Source organism: Glandiceps talaboti, chromosome 10, assembly GCF_964340395.1.
Source record: "Glandiceps talaboti chromosome 10, keGlaTala1.1, whole genome shotgun sequence".
NCBI lineage: Eukaryota > Metazoa > Hemichordata > Enteropneusta > Spengelidae > Glandiceps > Glandiceps talaboti.
In genome coordinates, this window is record NC_135558.1 from 17,608,902 (window position 1) to 17,627,478 (window position 18,577).

At 37.7% G+C, this 18,577-nt stretch overlaps 2 protein-coding genes across 2 annotated transcripts; one reads left to right on the top strand and one right to left on the bottom strand.

Annotated features, from left to right (window-relative positions):
- Positions 1–939: 939 nt before the first annotated feature.
- Positions 940–5,173, bottom strand: LOC144440690 (histamine N-methyltransferase-like). Its single transcript, XM_078130074.1, has 3 exons — positions 4,957–5,173; positions 1,970–2,287; positions 940–1,286 (listed from the first exon to the last, which is right to left on the bottom strand). The coding sequence occupies exons 1-3, from the start codon at positions 5,171–5,173 to the stop codon at positions 940–942; spliced, it is 882 nt and encodes a 293-aa protein (XP_077986200.1).
- Positions 5,174–6,668: 1,495 nt separating this feature from the next.
- On the top strand, positions 6,669–17,974 carry LOC144441123 (arginase-1-like). The gene is made up of 8 exons (XM_078130653.1): positions 6,669–7,025; positions 9,009–9,081; positions 9,582–9,688; positions 10,038–10,360; positions 10,697–10,801; positions 11,214–11,281; positions 12,073–12,132; positions 16,974–17,974. The coding sequence occupies exons 1-8, from the start codon at positions 6,831–6,833 to the stop codon at positions 17,141–17,143; spliced, it is 1,101 nt and encodes a 366-aa protein (XP_077986779.1). The 5' UTR covers positions 6,669–6,830; the 3' UTR covers positions 17,144–17,974.
- Positions 17,975–18,577: the final 603 nt, after the last annotated feature.

Below are 18,577 nucleotides of genomic sequence, written 5' to 3' on the forward strand. Positions count from 1 at the left end.
AAGATTAATCTGACTTTTCTGAAAATTATCTGATTGTTTTCGAATGTATGTTAATCGTCGATTTTTACCTCTAGGTTGTAGTAGTAGGATGCTTTCGGACTCAATAAAAAGTCGACATGGTTTGTAAAAACAATTTTGTGACATTGTTTCTGAATAAAGGCTAAATAAAGTGGCAAACTCTGAAGTCTGAGCATTAGTCACCCCCCCGCCCCGTATCACGACGCCAAGCTGTTAATGGTACTTCAGGAAACAATGAATTGGTAACCCTATTAGAACGTAAGATATTAAAATGCTTGTATATAATGTTTTTAACTCTAGTGGAAAAGGGATGGTATGTAAGAGCTAGTATGGGACGATCGTTGTTACTCTTCTGATCATGTGATTTGATACAAGCTTCCATAGACAAAGATGATACTTTATGTAAAGCCGCGTTGGTAACAGACATAGGATAACCACGTTGATGGAAGTACGTGCAAAATTCAGCAGACCCTTTTCTGAAATCCAAATCACTACTACAAATACGACGTAAACGAAGTAATTGTGAATAGGGAATGGAATCTTTACACTTATTAGGATGTGATGAACCATACTACACATACATACATACATACATACATACATACATACATACATACATACATACATACATACATACATACATACACACAGAGAGACACACATACATACATACATACATACATACATACATACATACATACATACATACATACATGCATACATACATACATACATACATACATACATACATACATACATACATACAAGCAAACACACAAATAAACAAAATATTACCATAACATTACCATCCTGTCATCCTGTCATCATCACTTTCATTAACACGGTTTCATTTATTCTTTTGCTATGCTTTGTTTTTTTTATCTGTATGCACCATTCCTGTCATATGAAACTGATATCTATTTATCTTCTGGCTAAAATGAAATCATAATTATTACTGACGTAGTTTTGATTCCCATTCCTAACTCCTTTTTCACTCATGAACTGCAAAACATCTCGCACTAAAATTGGTGGCGCTGTTGTACGGAAACGTACTGCTTGGGTCATGAAATCAAGAAGCAAACTGCCTTCGTTTGAGTCCTCATCAAAACATTCTGTAACATCAACATCTGCTTCCAGTGTGATGACCTTGATGTCTTTGGCGTTTGATCTCTTCAGACTTGCTTCAATTAAGTCAGGTGTGACCTTTCTCAACCGAGTACTCAATAAAACAGGAAACTTTGACCACAGTACAGGAAAGGAGTTGTTCACTGAAAGAAAAAATGGAAACTTACAGTTGAATTTCTTCAGCAACGTTAATCAAATCACAGAGGAAAGCATAGTGCAAAACAAAGTGATGATCATATGATATGTCACATATGTGCCAAGTTTGAAAGAAATCAGATATAGCATGTCAGAGAAATGATGTATTACGCACGCACTGACGTAATGGACGTACATACTGGGCTCATTGTCATAGCCCCCGCCCTACTCCATCCCCCCTGTCACCCCTTTGGTGTAATACAATTAATTCTTCAGAGCATTGCTGAGGTCCTTAAACATTTAAAAAATATGTTTCTAATATGTGCATTAAATATAATTGTGCGGAAATCCTTTAAACTAATATAATTAATATTGTTCCACAAATATAATCTTTTTTTCAGATGTAATAGAGACATATCATTATATATAGGAATTGACCATTATTATAACAGATATAACTCTGCCCTTGGTAGAAAAATTATTTCGAAAGATTACATTTACAAAACACAACGGCCATCTTCACATCGTTATTTGCAGAAATCACAGAAAGGTATGTCTACTTTCTGAATGTTACTTGGTAAAAATCTAGAGAGAAAATTGGGCGTATAAATTATACTATATGCATTGTCCCGTATGTCAGAATGTATGGAATGGTTTTAATGATAAGTTGTAAGTACAGATCGATTCTCACCTGATGTCACTTGGAATATTAATGTACCACTGTCATTGAGTTTTGAATGAAGCCAACGAACTGTCTCATCGGGGTTATCAACATGATAGAGGGAATTTATGCCAACGATGCAATCAAACATCTCATCTTCAGAAACACTCATATACTCTTCAAAAGTCATGAGTTTGAAGTCAAAGGTCACACCAGGAAGATGACAGCTGTTTTCAGTCAGGTTCTGCTTAAACTTCTCTGTTAAGGCCGGGTTTGGGTCAACAATCGTAGCCTTGATGGAACGAAATGATTTTTGCAACTGTTCCAAGAGTGTTATATCAGGCATTCCTGTTTTTAGGAAAGTGGAAAGGGATAGTCATGAATTTAAATACAAACATCAGGAGCTGACAACGAAGATGTTCAGTTCAAACATGCAATCACCCAATCAATCACCCGATCAATCACCAAATCAATCAATCAATCAATCAATCAATCAATCAATCAATCAATCAATCAATCAATCAATCAATCAATCAATCAATCATTCAATCAATCAATCAAAAATATCTCTTGAGCGCGCCAAAATCCAAAACGTAACGTTCTATGGCACTGTACAGGAACAATAGTAAATGTTCTTACAAATAGATGCGGATTTACTGTTAAACAAATCAGCTATATAGAATCAGGGGTAGTATAGAATTATTGAGTGCGTAATAGATGATCACAAGTACTTTGCATTGAATCCTGTACTGGACAGGTTGACAGAAAAGAGCAGGAAGAACCGGTGTGATGCGACTGATACAAAACACAGGTACAGGCCAGAGTGCAGACCAGGCCAGGCCAGGTCACGTATTGACTGAATTTTATTTTGGATTTACATTAGGACCCAAAGATTTACCATTAGAATTCACTAGTCAATATTTAGCCAAAGGTTATAACACCATTCACACTACTGTGATGTACACACGGCTACAACCATGCTTTTGTTCTAGTTACATGTTCAGAGATTTAACCATTAAAACAGGATCCAAACAGCACCCATACTTTGGGGTTGGACCCATTTAGAAATCGATGTGAATTTCCCGCCTAAAATGTGAGCAGAAGAATGGATTGTACGACTATTTGTCTTTGATGTTTTCTCTGACCTTCGCCACTGACCATTATATACATCATGTCACCAAAAAAGTACTCCAGATTTTATACAGAAATCGTTGGTAAAAATAAGTGAACCTGATAGTAGAAACATAAGCCGAACTCAACCAAAAGTGAAGTGTATAGGCTTTTAGTTCATATTCAAATGCGAAAAAAACCCACAAAAAATCATAAAACATTTAGACTCAAACCACTAAAAATACAGACGAGAAACGCGGCTTTTCCCTTGATGTGATAATTTTTAAAGGCCAAAAAAAATTAAAAATAAATGTTTCTGGTCAGCACGCGCGTCACTTCAATGTCGGCGCGTCACTCCCTTTTTTCCCCATGTGGTGGCGAAAGCTACTAATACTATACTATTTTAGTCTGGCAACTGGCCACTTCCTATATCGTGGAAAATGGTCACTGGTGGCGGGCTTCATACGTGTGCCTTTTTCTCAAAACAAGTCTACCCACAGTGTCTCACTCATTGAAAGCATATCCAATAATCCAAGCATATGCAGACATCGCGCAAAGTTGCTAGGGAAAGTTTACTGCAGGATATAAGTATCACCTCAGACCACTACTAATTCGTTCGTGGTCTGACGTATCACCCAGCATGGCTGACTGACAATAACTAGCTGTATATACTGTATTGACATGCTAATCTCAGTTCAAATAACGTGCTGGTCAAAGATCTTACGGCCTTTTGGCCTTGTCGACGTATCGCCAGACACGTCTTTACTGAGGCTCTTCCATGATTTGAGCAGGGGTGTTCTGAGTGCTGATGATAGGTTTGTCCTGGATCCGGAATATGCTGACTTCCCCGTAGAAAGTAGTGTGAATACTTTCATGTCAGCCCAGTTTCAGACAATACCGATATCAGTAACAGTTTCGGCTGTCAGCGAGTTTGGAAAATATGTCATCTTTAAATTAATTTAGCGGTGTTTCCTGTGATCTGCAATTATTGTGGTGATAGTCAAGATTTCAAGTTCATAGGACAGGTGCATATTAGTGTGGTTGATATATGTACCCCATTATAATATTATATGAAATTTGAAGCTTGAATTTTATGATACAGCTAAGTTACCTAAAATCGTTAATTACGCAAATGTTTCATTAAAACTGTAAGCTATCAACAAAATGTATAGGACGAACCTGCTTTGTTATGGTTAACATTGAGTATTAAATGATATTGAAATTAAAGTATGCATTCTTAAGAAACATCCAAATTACTGAAAATAATTAATTATGCAAATGAGTCATTAACACTGTAAGGTACATCAATAAATTTTATAGGACAAATGCACTTTGTTATGTTGAACAAATATACTAAATTATATTGAAATTGAAGTATGCAGTCTTGAGATATTGCTTAATTAGTTGATTTCATTGATATACAGATTTCTCTAATAAACATGAACAGATCTCCTCAAAAACTAATCTGGTATAGCCTTTACCCCAAACATTGTGTGTATCAAATTACAGTATAATTGAGCCAGCCATTGTTAAGAAAATAATGACACACACACACACACACACACACAGACGGACATATGACACAGACCGTGACATCCCCCTTTTAATACCTCTCTTACCCTAACTGTGTCAAGGACAATCCGCCTGTCTGTTAGACTAAACATGATGACGAGTATAAATTGATTCGTCCACTTCAAAATCCACAGCTGTAAGAGCCCATTCACACCATAGACCCTCCACTAGACCTTTTTTCCTACGTTTATCTAAACTTAAGTCGTCGCCGCGCTCTGATCCGGCGCAATACTACTATAATCGCATACGGATCTCTCGGGCATTTGGCCCTCGATATTCCAGTCTGTTCGTTAATAGTGGTCTGAGGTTTTGACAATGTCCATCAATGTACTCACCAGCACCGCTACCAACACCTAAGTACCGAAAGACCGATGTATCATTGACTTGTGTTCCTGCACAACGATGATTCTCAAGTATTATCTTCGGCAAAAAGTCACTGCAAGCCGTTAGTGTTTTTGTGTGCCGTTTAGTTTTGGTTTGGTACACCTTGAAGGCCTGATCATACCAATCAAGATCATCTGCCAAGAGGGTTAACCAAGCCGTGGTTGCCATACTCATATTATAGTGTAATACTGTACTGTACACGGAAAGGTGAGCAACTCCAAAGGGACGTGCCCAGAGGACATCCGTAAATCACCCTGACACTTAATTTATTCATGAATTCACAAAACAACAAGAAGTAAACAAACGGTACTACCACATACACACACACACATACATACATACATACATACATACATACATACATACATACATACATACATACATACATACATACAAACACACATACATACATACATACATACATACATACATACATACATACATACATACATGTACATACATACATACATACATACATGTACACACATACATACATACATACATACATACATACATACATACATACATACATACATACACACACACACACACACACACACACACACACACACACACACAACACACACACACACAAGCAGGCAGATACAAATAGGCAGTCATACTAAAGGGGTTCACTCTGTAACTTTATGGGTTCTTAGGGTTATGTTTGTTTCATATTAAAACATGTTACTTTCTAAAACTGAATCATTTCGAGCAATGAATTGATCTATTGACAGATATTCAGATTATACAAAAAGGATCTAAGAACCCATAAAGTTACAGAGCGAACCTCTTTAATATGACTGCCTATTTGTATCTGCCTGCTTGTGTATGTGTGTATGTGTGTATGTATGTATGTATGTATGTATGTATGTATGTATGTATGTATGCATGTATGCATGTATATATGTATGTATGTATGTATGTATGTATGTATGTATGCATGTATATGCCTGTTTGTGTGCACGGTGTGTGTGTGTGTGTGCAGTGTGTGCGCGTGTGTATATGCATCTTTGTGTCCCGATGTACGTGTGCAGTGTATGTATGTAACATGTATGTATGTATGTATGTATGTATGTATGTATGTATGCATGCATGCATGCATGCATGTATGTATGTATGTATGTATGTATGTATGTATGTATGTATGTATGTATGTATGTATGTATGTATGTGTGTGTATATGTGTGTGTGCGTGTGTGTGTTATTTTTTTACTTTGACGACGCTTTAGCCACTTTTTTGCGTTTCTTTATAATTAATTGATCAATTAATTCGGTTCTTGATGACACATCTTTTCCCGTAAAATTTGTGCCGTATTTGAAACTCCAGCCAGAGTTTACAAATCTGAATGCACTTTAATCTGCACACGCACATCATAGACACTGCAGTGGAAGCAGATACCACTTCTGAGTGAGAAACTGAAAAAATGTCGAACTCCATTCTCGCAAACCAGAGTTATTAGTTTCTACCACTACACACTTTGAAATAAAACCGGTTCGTTAACAACGGTGCCGTAAAACGGTGGTGGCTTGCGACGATGGACCACTCCCCATGTTCCATTTGTAAAAAACAGGTTTATAAAATGTGACCCCCCCCCCGCCGATTCCCCCCCCCCCCCTATATATACTGAAGGCTCCCTAACCACAGATAATACCATGGTCGTTTGCGTCTGGGCATGCTCACTCTGGATTGCAAGTTCCCTATCTGAGTACTGGACGGGTACGTTACGGTCCTGACCTCTCGATGTGCAACAGCTTCTGTACATGTGTTCCTTTCTGTGTTCACTGTTTTATATGTTATGGCATGATTGAACAGTGAGCCATAATGATTGGCCCTACGTGTCTTCGCCGTACACACTCTGCTATAAGGCATCTTTGCAGTGATATATTCACATCCAGGACTCGACCAAATATTCTGAAACAAGCAGTATCTTCGCATAATCACGTCATGTCGTCGCAATACGCCTCACAACCGTCAAAATCTATAGGCGTACTTGGTATCCCGTTAAATACTGGGCAGGTGAGTTTGTACTGCAATAGCGTTTCCACATTAGTGAAAAGACCAGTGATTATTTTTACCAGCCCCAGTAGCTCAGTGTTGCTGTTATGCAAGCGAGTCGATTCAAGGTTAACTCCGTCATAATAGAATTTGCAGTTGGTCGACAGTTATCGATAGACAGTTGCATTGCCCGTAGTTGATTACTACTGCCTTTACCAATGTAACTGTGTCAACCAAACAATCAAAAATTGACGATTGCATCATTCAGCGCGAACAGGGCATTGAACAAAGGCTCGAACCTGCTTGGCGGCTCGGAACTGAATGAACGAGAAGGGTTGCACGTGTGGACGTGACGCATGCGCAGTCTCTCACTTCATTGGTGTTGATGGTGACCTTTGTAAATTTCATTTCCGCGGCATACGCTTATATTATTAGTTCTAACTTCTAAAACTGTGAACCAGTTTGAGCAATTGGCAAACCTCAAGTACCCTGTGTCGTGTAGATTTGTCAGCTCAGATGCATTCTCGCAAACCAGAGTTATTATTTCTACCACTACATTTCTAAATAAACATAGTATATGAATGTATTCACGGCCTGTGGGAGGCTACAGTTACCGTAAAACATGCCGTAATTTGCGACGATGCTCAGATGCCGTATCATAGTTCGTCAAATGTTTATCAGTCACCCTGATTATTCAGTTGAATTTTAAAAGGTGTGAACTTTGCCCTTTGCGCCGGGCAATGAAACGAAAATTGATGGTCAAAATGTTGTAGCAAAGCCGGCAGTTTATCTTCACCTTTCTTTCTGGCAGGGGGTAATTGTTCAATATTGTTGGGGTTTTTTAACAAAAATGTATCTATGTAGTTTTAAGGTACCTAGGAAAGGGCAAGCCTTCTATTCACACCCCTAGGATTCACAGCCATAGTCGTGAAACCACTATACCTCTTTACGGGAACGATAGAACAATACCATTTTACGACATCGGGAAAGGCTACCTTGGTATAGTGAACTTGATTTGTCCAAAACAGAAATGAAACTTTCCATGGCCTTACGTTTTGTACTCGACAACGAATATGAAATCAGATATAACCCACAAATCAATTACCAATAATAAGAACCGTGGGCAAAAACACATGATATCTATTGGATGTATATTTGTAGAGTCGATTTGAAGACTCGTAAATTTAAAGTTCATCAGAAAAGGACTCTCAAATATAATCTGCTAAATATGAAGCTTTGGAAAGTGTCATCTTCAACATTCAGACAGACAGACAGACAGACAGACACAAGGACAGACACAAGGACAGACAGACAGACAGACAGACACAAGGACAGACAGACACAAGGACAGACAGACACACCGCAACCACCCACATACACACATAACTGTTATTGCCCTCATACAGTTGAATTACAAAAAAAAATGTAAAAAAAAACTTACACAATTGAAAACGAGGCTATTTTCTCATTAATTATCACAACAAGGCTTTTATTTTTCAAACGTATTCAAACTGATCGGAATCCGATTATCTTCCACTTTTTCCTCACGTTCTTGTTTGCATATTTCTTCACAACCACACCTTGCCTTCATCAGATAGAACCACTGCACCAGTTCTCTTTCTCTTGATCTCAAGAGACACTCATTAAAATAAACATGAGCTTCTCGTCTGTGTAGTGCAATTTCTGGTTCTTCTACAAATTAAATTTTTGACATCATTTTAATTTCATTATAACTGTCACTAGCAATTCTCTGTCTTTCTTCTTCAATCTTTCCTTCTCCTCTATCTGCCAACACCACGGTCTCTCTTACCTCTTACTTTAACGATTCTTTTCAAATCGGTCTATCAATATTTCCTTCTCTCTTTTCTACTTCCCACTCTCTATCTGTCAACACCGTCTCTCTACCCCGCCAGGGATACCCCAGTCCTTTTTTGATTCTTGTATTAAATATATAATTACAGTTGAGTCTGTTTTCACATTCTCTTTGTTCTACAACGATTTCAGCCGAATCCAGGAGTTAAAGATGGACCGACTGTAATAAGAAAGGCTGGCTTGATAGACAAGATTAAAGAGCTAGGTAAGTGTGACATTCAGTGTTACGATATTTTTTCCATGTAAACCACCGGCCACCACCACCACCACCACCACCACCACCACCACCACCACCACTACAACAACAACAGAAGGTAGAGGTTTTTGGAAATAAATTAGCGGAATTCCTAAAACGAGACAGCTTGGCGGAGGAAAGGGGGATGTAGACAATTGAACTGGAGAAGTTGTTCACTTATGCAGCTGGGTTGTAGCGACAGAACACTATGGCACCAGGAGGACCAAGGAAGAACTTCCATCAGACAACTTGTCACAAAACAGATAGAGTTGCAGTTTATTCTTGGAAAGAAATTCACGATAGTTGTAATACATGATCTTCAGTTAACAGTCATTTCTACCGATAACGTCCGAGTCATTAGTCTGATTGATGTTTATAATATTCATATGTACATATATGAATATGTGTATGTTTATTTATGAATATTCACATGTTTATTTATGAATATTCACATGCCTATTAATTCACAGATAATGACGTCAAGGACTACGGAGATCTAGAGTTTGAAAAAATCGAAAATGATCCTCCCTTTGACAAAGTTCAAAATCCAAGGAATGTTGGTGCAGCAAACAAAAAGGTAACACTTTCCTACAAGATTTTATTTTTATTTTTCTTCTTTAATATATTCACCTCATCACAGCCGCTACTTATATATGCGTCTGCATCTCGTGAGGTCACGTGACATTTAATTTAATACAAAAGTTCGACGATATGTACTTTTCAGAAACATTTCTGTCAGCTCAACGGTTTGATTGATATTTCCCAATTACTCGGAAAGTGTATTTTTATTTATTAGTTTCTTTGCTCGGATTCCAACAAATTCTATTGAAAGTTATTTTTAAATGATTCGAGTTCTAGAGACTTGAAAACTTTCTCTGTGTTGTCACTTGACAGGGTATGTGTCCTTCACTCCTTTCTACTTGTAGATTTCAGAGATGGTGTCAAAGGTCATCCAGGATAAGAGGATGTGTATTACACTGGGTGGTGACAGTGCTTTAACCATAGGAGCAATCCACGGTCATGCCAAAGAACAGCCCAACGTGTGTATGTTATGGGTTGGCGCATGCCCAGATATCAACACACCACTGACGTCAGATACTGGTAACATCCACGGACAGTCTCTATCTTTCCTTCTACATGAGCTAAAGGAGTACGTCCCCGAGGTTCCCGGCTTTGATTGGGTTGATACTGTCATCTCTGCCAATGATGTTGCCTATATAGGAGTCAGAGACATTGACAAGGGCGAAAGGTGAGAGCAAATATTGAAAAGAAAAATTGCAATGAAAATTAACCAAGATGCAAAAAGAAGATGGACGACTGATGAACAACACTGACATGTTTGTGAACTTGTTTAATTTAGTTTTGTCCATATCATCCAAAAGTGGAAAAATCATGTCATAGTACGTTTTTTTCTAACAAATTCAGCTCGTTGTTTAAGTGTACGTATACTGTCCTTATAAATATATTTCACCTGGAATATTGTATTCCAAGATTGTTATGTGTATAACATTATTAACACAACATATTTGATTTTCGTGTGTACAAATAAAGGATCTAATTTACAACTACTACTTGATTCTACTAGAGCCATCATTGAAATGTGTGGGATGAACCTTTTCTCCACCGACGTCATAGATGAACTTGGTATAGTTGAAGTTGTAAAGAAAGCCATTGCATATGTCAATCCAAAGTAAGTGACCTTGGCATTGGAACATCTATATTTATGTGACCGTATCTATCACTGCGATAGAAAATAATCACTGTATAATATACCTGTTTGTTTGTTCGTTGTTTTTGTTTGTTTGTTTATTTGTTTGCTCGTTTGTTTGTTTTTTGATTGGTTGTGTTTGAGTGTAGTTAAGGCTGATATATTATAGTATCAGGTCACAAACATCTGTTTTGTCAGTTGTATCCTCCCCCCTCTCTCCCTCCACATCTCTCTCTCTCTCTCTCTCTCTCTCTCTCTCTCTCTCTCTCTCTCTCTCTCTCTCTCTCTCTCTCTCTCTCTCTCTCTCTCTCTCTCTCCCCCCCCCCACCACTTTCTATTATTTGATTTATTTTGTAAAATGTACACAAGCATCATTGTCACTTTTTCCCAACAGTGGTGACCGTCCAATTCGTCTTGGTTTTGACATTGATTCATTGGAAGGTGCGAGTACAGGCACGCCAGGTGAGGAAAGCTCGGACTCTCATTGACTGAACTCAATTCAAGCAATTTTTATCCGTATTAAGCAGGCGATCATTTCATATAAAGGCAACCACGATGAGTTTTCGCATATAGAAGATTGTAAGATTATTATGTTTGTTCTCAGTATACTTCATCAATGGTGCTACATTACAAGAAAAATCACTTTAACGAGAAAACATGAAAGTGGGAAAGAGATTACAACCTTTGGAAATATGAATACACTGCACTAGACAATGTAAACATGTAGAAACTATGTATACACGTAGGGTTTATATACTTGAGAGTCTAGACTTCAATCAACTAGTTTGCTCAACAGCTAAAAACACGAATCCCAGCAGAGACGGAGAGTATGGGAAAATACAATCTCGCCGATTGTAAGGAGCAAATGGCGGCTGACAAGATCTGGGACAGTCACTGATTAGACAAAAAATGATTCTGAATTTTAATTTTCATCAATTTTGTGTATATTTAACAGAAATCATAGTACAAACGTTCTGAAAACCACCTTTGTAAGGAGATAAATCAAAATACTCTTAGCAAGAGTTTACACCATGTGATTTTACTATAGAGGTCATGTTATGGGTCAGCTCTCCGTGCAGCCATCTTGTAATAATCGGTGACATTGTATTTATCCCAGACTCTCTGCTAGGCCCATGGGGCAAGGGGCTAGGTAACCAAGACTAGGGTAACCAGGAGCACATATCTTACATATAATAGAGTCATCGTGGGTCAATATTATTGATATCTCTTATCAGGATTCTTTCTATTTTCAGCTGCTGGTGGTTTAACACTTAGGGAGTGTATATACATTGTTGAACAAGTTTATAAAACAGGTAAATATTAAACTAATAATAATTATTACTATTAGACCTAAAAAAAAATTGTGTGGTTCCAATTAAGCTCAATTTTAGAATAAATAGGTGGGGTAGATGTTTTCTGTTTTGTTTTGTTTTTGTTTTGTTTTTTGTTGATATTTTTTTCATTCATGTGTGATCGAGTGTCTAGTTCAGGTAGTTATGTTTTCCATTGTTTTACATGTGGTCTCTGTGTTATTGGTTTATTCTCGTCAGATGTACATCCATTACAGATTGGCAGAACAGTTTTATATTGTCTTTTTTAATTAAGTTGATGTCAGTTTCCGCATCCACTATTTCTCACGAGACTTCACAATTTTCGCGATTTTATTATATATATAATTTTTTTCTCGAATACGTAAAACAAAGTACGGTTTAGGATCGACAGTGAAAAATTATGAGGGGGGTCGGGTAGCCGGAACCAATTAAACAATTTGTGTAGGCCTTAATAATAGCTGTAGAACGAATTTCAAACAGCCCCCCCCCCCCCCCCTCCCCCTTCAGATTTTAGCTCTCGCCGCCGGGACATAGTCCGGGACGGGGGGCTTATAGATTTGGCTCCGTCCGTCCGGACATGCATTGACTTGGACATTCATTGACTGATTTCTTTCAAACTTAGTAAATGTATAATGAACTATGACTTACATATGCATTTGTTTTGGGATATGATGCAATTTAGCCAACTTAGAGCCATTTTAGGGTAAAAAAACATGATTTTATTTGGTCAAAAAGTTAAACTCCAAAAGTACTGGGAAGATTGGCCTGAAATTTTGTGGGAATGTTCTTAGAAGTTTTATTCTGCAGATTTCTGCAAAACATTTTTGCCCTATCAACAATGGCCACGCCCCTGGCAACAACCAAATGGCGGTGTGTTTTGATCAAATAACAACATCGTCAGGTAGGCAAGTGAGTAAACATTCAAAAAATCATGTGTATGCAAATTTCCTTAGCAATCATGACCACATCCATAGCAGCAGCCAAATGGTGGTGTTTTTCACAAAGATAACGGATTTTTAGACAAAAGTGAACAATTTTTTTTTAATGTATGCAAATGAACCTGGCAACAAGACCACACCCATAGCAACAGCCAAATGATCATGCATATCGCTAAGATAACAGTGATTAATAGACATTTGAGTAAACATTCAAGAAATGTATGTAAATGTGCCTAGCAACAGGACCATACCCATAGCAACAACCAGACAATCCGATATATTGCAAAGATAACGATATGTATTAATAGACAATTGAATAACTTTCAAAAAATGTATGTAAATATGCCTAGCAACTAGACCACACCCATAACAACAGCCAAATGATCACTGAAAGATAACAACAGGGATTAATAGACAAATAAATAAACATTCAAAAAATGTATGCAAATATTCAATCAACTATACAGTTGTCCTACAATGCCTTGCCACTATATTTCATACTATCTAATACAATTTTCAATTCTTTATTTACTTTGAGCAATTTCTGCTCATCAATTAGAGAACTAGAAAAACAAAAAAACATCACAAAGGAAACGTGGTGGAGAATCTACTAATACAAATTACGTTGGTATAAGAACAGAACGCAGGATCCCTGCTAGTCTATCTGCTAGACCTCGGATGTTCTTCCGATAGAATACGACACACGCCCGAACATCGCTAGCTATCGAGGATGGAACATCCGAGTGTTCGGGCAAGCCCTCACTGCGAACTTCGTTCGCTTATAGTATCCGAAAGAAAGCCCGAACGTCTAGCAGCAAGACTAGATCCCTGCCTGTTTTACATTTCTACCTAAATTGCAAAGCTGCTTTACATTTTCCATGGATAGTAGTTGTACAAGTTTAAAGGCGGATGGTTTTTTCCGATAATATGGCTTAGTAAAACGAACTCGTAATTCTTTATATAATGGACATTTGAGTATAAAATGAAATTCGTCCTCGACATCGACATATTCAATGAATTATACAGTTGTCTTACAATTCCATTGCCACTATATTTCACGCAGTCTAATACATCACACTACTGTGACTTGTGCCAATTTTCTGAAAACATCCATTGCGTAGACTGAGTCATCTTCGATGACTGCTTGTCTGATGATAAATCTTATGCTTTCAGCGAAAGTGATAACAGAATTTGGTTGAGACTATAGTCCTGCTTACAGACGAAGTATAGATAAAAACGGACTTGAACGTGTCCCGAGTTACAGAGGTGATTACAGAGTGATTATATGGGGCTCATAGGCTGACTGCAGAGACAACGTACAATTACAGTTAGCCTACTGGATTCTATGCTCGTTGCTGTACAAGTTGTAATAGCAAATCAACGTAGAACACAGAATTTAGGCTATGAAAACAGTCGGAACCTCAGTGCGATATCATCACTCCTTCTCATCGTCGTAAACCACAGCCTCTTTTACGGCACCGTCCAAGCCGCACCGCCAAAAGGCAGTGTCGCGGAAGAAATACCAGCCCTGGTTTGCGACAATGCTCCTTCTGCTAGGAGGACCATCTGATGATTTCCATTGTAGTTCAAATGAACCCCGCGTACACTTGTAATATCACCCCTGATATATATGTATGTATGTATGTATGTATGTATGTATGTATGTATGTATGTATGTATGTATGTATGGTATACTAGAAATGCACCGTCCGTAGAATGACAGGTCTAGATGCAGTATTTGTGAGTACAATACAGTGCTCACGTGTACAGTCCTCGTTACCAGCCTGCGACGACCCCACCCTCTACCGCTATCTAAGATCAAGAATGTCGAAGACTGTAATTGTCATTTGTAGTCTAGTATTGGCGATAGAGATAAACCCACGCGTAAAGCAATAGGTTGGCGACGTCTGGCTGTCTGTGTCTGTGTCTGTGTTTAATTTGTTGAAGGTGTTCATACAGACACCCAAATCAGTGTCATCAATATTTCACCTGTCAAATGTATGACAATCCCGTAGTGAATGGACACCATTGATTGTCTGTCATTGTTTTGTCTTTGTTTGTTATCTCTCTGCCAATCACTGTCAATCTAACGAAAACTGTCATCTGTCAATCACTGTCATTCTTACCAAAACTCATCAGTACTTCAAAACTTGCTGATAGCACCACAATCAAATTGATTGACACCGTACCATTGAAGTGTAAAAGGTCACGTGATCTCTTGTCGATAGCTCTCCGTATACCTTTACCGTAGCCTTGTTGCCACAGTAACCTATATATTCGAAATAATAACTGGGTTAAACATATACATATTTCGTTAATCAGTGTGTATTGGGATATGCAATGTGTTTCAATCTGTGTCTTACGGTATATTATAAGCTTTCATATCAAGTTGTTCAGTCCTAGCGCTGACTTTGTCTGTCCAAGTCCAAAATATAGTAATAATGTTGGTTTTACATAGCGCTCTCCCACCATGTGCGCAAAACACTTTGCAAGTAGTATCCATAGCTCGCATCTATATCGGCTCAACGGCCCTTATACTTTCTTAACTCCCCGGGGAACATACAATCCATTGCAGTCTTTATAAGCACATAGGATTAAAGCATTCACATTGCAACCTCTATCCTACTAGGTCCCCAATTATACAGCTGGGTTGACTGAGGCACAGTCGTGGTTCAAATCTTGTCCATTAAAAAACAAACGGTAGCAATGGGGCTTGAACCTGCAATCTGTAGATTCCAAGCTGACCACTCTAACCATTCGCCCATCATGTCTCCGCAAAGTTGGTTCAATGATTACGAGAAACGGAAATCATGGCCACTTTTCTCCATACAAATTTTGACAGACTTATTAACACGACTTTGACCAAACAAGTAATCCTTCGTAAAGATTCACAATTCGCTTAGTAATATCATACGTGTATTTAAGGATTATACCATGCGTGAGCCAGTATCAACAACAAATATGGAATATATACTCTGGTCATTCTACGTCACGACAACGCATGTCTACGTCATTTCCGTTCTGCTGTGTTCGAAATATGAGTCAAAAACGCTTAAAATTGACATTACTTTCCCCGATTTTTAAAAATATTACTTGTGATGGTATAATTATATCATTCCATTTTTTTTATTTCATTTAGATTTAGATTAAATGTAGCAAAAAAATGCGATCTTGCTATTGAAGTGTGGCATATGGAGTTTCTTTTTTGGTTTCTGTGTGGTTGTATCAAACTTACAGTAGAGCTGCACGGTATTGTGAAATTTAGTGTAATTGGAGATCTTAACAGTTAAGATGTAGATAAGGATGGGGGGAGACAATTAAAGCAAATTATTACTAGTTTTCAGACGTTCTTACTTGGAGTGATTTGGATTTAACTTAATCAGCAAAAATATGATTCTCAAAAATGTTTTCTATAAATAAAATTAGGCGTAAAAAAAATTGTGTGATTCTGATTACATTCAATTTTCAAGTATTAGGTAGATTTTTTATTTTATTTTTATTATATTTTTTTTTTCATGTGTGAGTGTCTAGTTCAGGTTTTCCATTGTTTTCCAAATGGTCTCTGTGTTGTTTATTCTTCCAATCAGATGTACAATTGCAGTCTTTATAAACCCTGTCCCATAGCACATAGGATTAACAGTCATTACAGATTGGAAGAATAGTTTTATATTGTCTTTTTCAGTTGATGTCAGTTTTCGCATCCACTCTTTCTTGCCAGACTTCCCGATTTTCGCGATTTTATTATTATGTTTCTCGAATACGTAAAAAAAGAAAGTTTAGGGTCGGCCTGGAAAACTAGGTGGGGTCGGGTAACTGGAACCAAACAACTTTTTTTATTTGGCCTTATGTACATTTACATTGTACCATTGTAAACTGTGTTACTAGGTTTACTAGCCGGTATGGACCTGATGGAGGTAAATCCTGAACTTGGTAACAAAGAACAACAAGAACTGACAGTGAATGCTGCCGTTGAGATAATAACAGCTGCTGTAGGAAAGAAGAGATATGGCAACACACCACGTGACTACAAACTTCCAAAAGCATCGACGAAGTAGAGGAATTGATATTTTAACAGGGCGACAATTTTTGGAGTTTACATTTTGTGTTTGTCTTTCTTTCTTTTTATTTCTCTTTGAATATATTATTTGTTATGTTAAAATGTGCTTGAATGTGTACAGTTTTTATTTTATTATATTTTATTATATTTTATTAATCTTTCATAAACAGGCACCATTTCAGTGCATTAGCGCTGTTCTCCCAATGGAACCTGTTGCAAGATTACGTACACAGACAAAAACAAAACAAAAATGGTCAAACCAGGACAAAAAGTTACAGATGCACAGTGTCCTCTTACATTACCAGACTACATTCTTATTAGATGTCTTTGGAGTTCGGAGATGATCTTATGGATAGGGGTAGATTTTTCCATAGAAAAGCACCACTACAGTGAAATGCCCGTTTTACATCCACAGTGAGTAGATAGGCAAGTGAGTTTGGCCGAGTAATAAGTGTATTTCTTTTTGGAAGCTACATCAGAGGAAACCGGACGTTCAGTTAAGACTAAAATTGAATGGACGTGCGTTGGTTGAATTGTAATCACAGTAAAGGGCGGTGTGTTTTTTGGTACATTCCATAATCTTGCAGTGTACATTTTTGGGAACTTCACCTATTGACACTATCTTGATAAATTACAGGGTGATTATATACGCAAACAAAAGCAACACTGTTATTCAAGTTACCCACTCTGTGTAATCTACTACATTGAACAAGTAACCCTGAGTTAATTAAAATATTCTTTAAAAAAAAACCATCTAAATGTTTTAGACGATTATCTTGATTCACTTCTTCCTGTGGGCTCTACACGTGTTCACATATTAATCGTAGAATTCCCGTCAATAAATAGTCAGTGATTTTAAAATTTGTTATATTGTTTGTGGAATAAAATAGTGAACTAGAAGTCGAATTAAACCAATCATAAGTGGTGATTCATCAAACTCACAGACAGACAGACAGACAGACAGACATGCGTACATGTGTATGTGTGTGCGTGCGTACAACATACATACATACATACATACATACATACATACATACATACATAAGAAGTTCGCACGCGTGCGCATACAACATACATACATTCTGACGGACGGACAGGCAGACGGACGGACGGATAAAGTGACTAAATGACTGACTGATTGGCAGGTAGGTAGACAGCGATAAATATACGAGAAGGCAGACACGCAGGCAGACAGCCACTGACCTACCGTAGATGTCATAGAAGGTCGACCACTCCTTTATGATAACCCTTCAACTCAGAAAGCATTCAAAATTCTGTCAAAAGTCAGCACACCCTTTACCGATCTCTCAGAATTCCGATGTTACTATGAGTGATTTTTGTAGAAATTGCCTACACAATATCTACGTAAATATTTTTAGAAAATATAACCCCTCCAAGTCAGCAGCACCAAGCCACCCAACTACAGTGCACC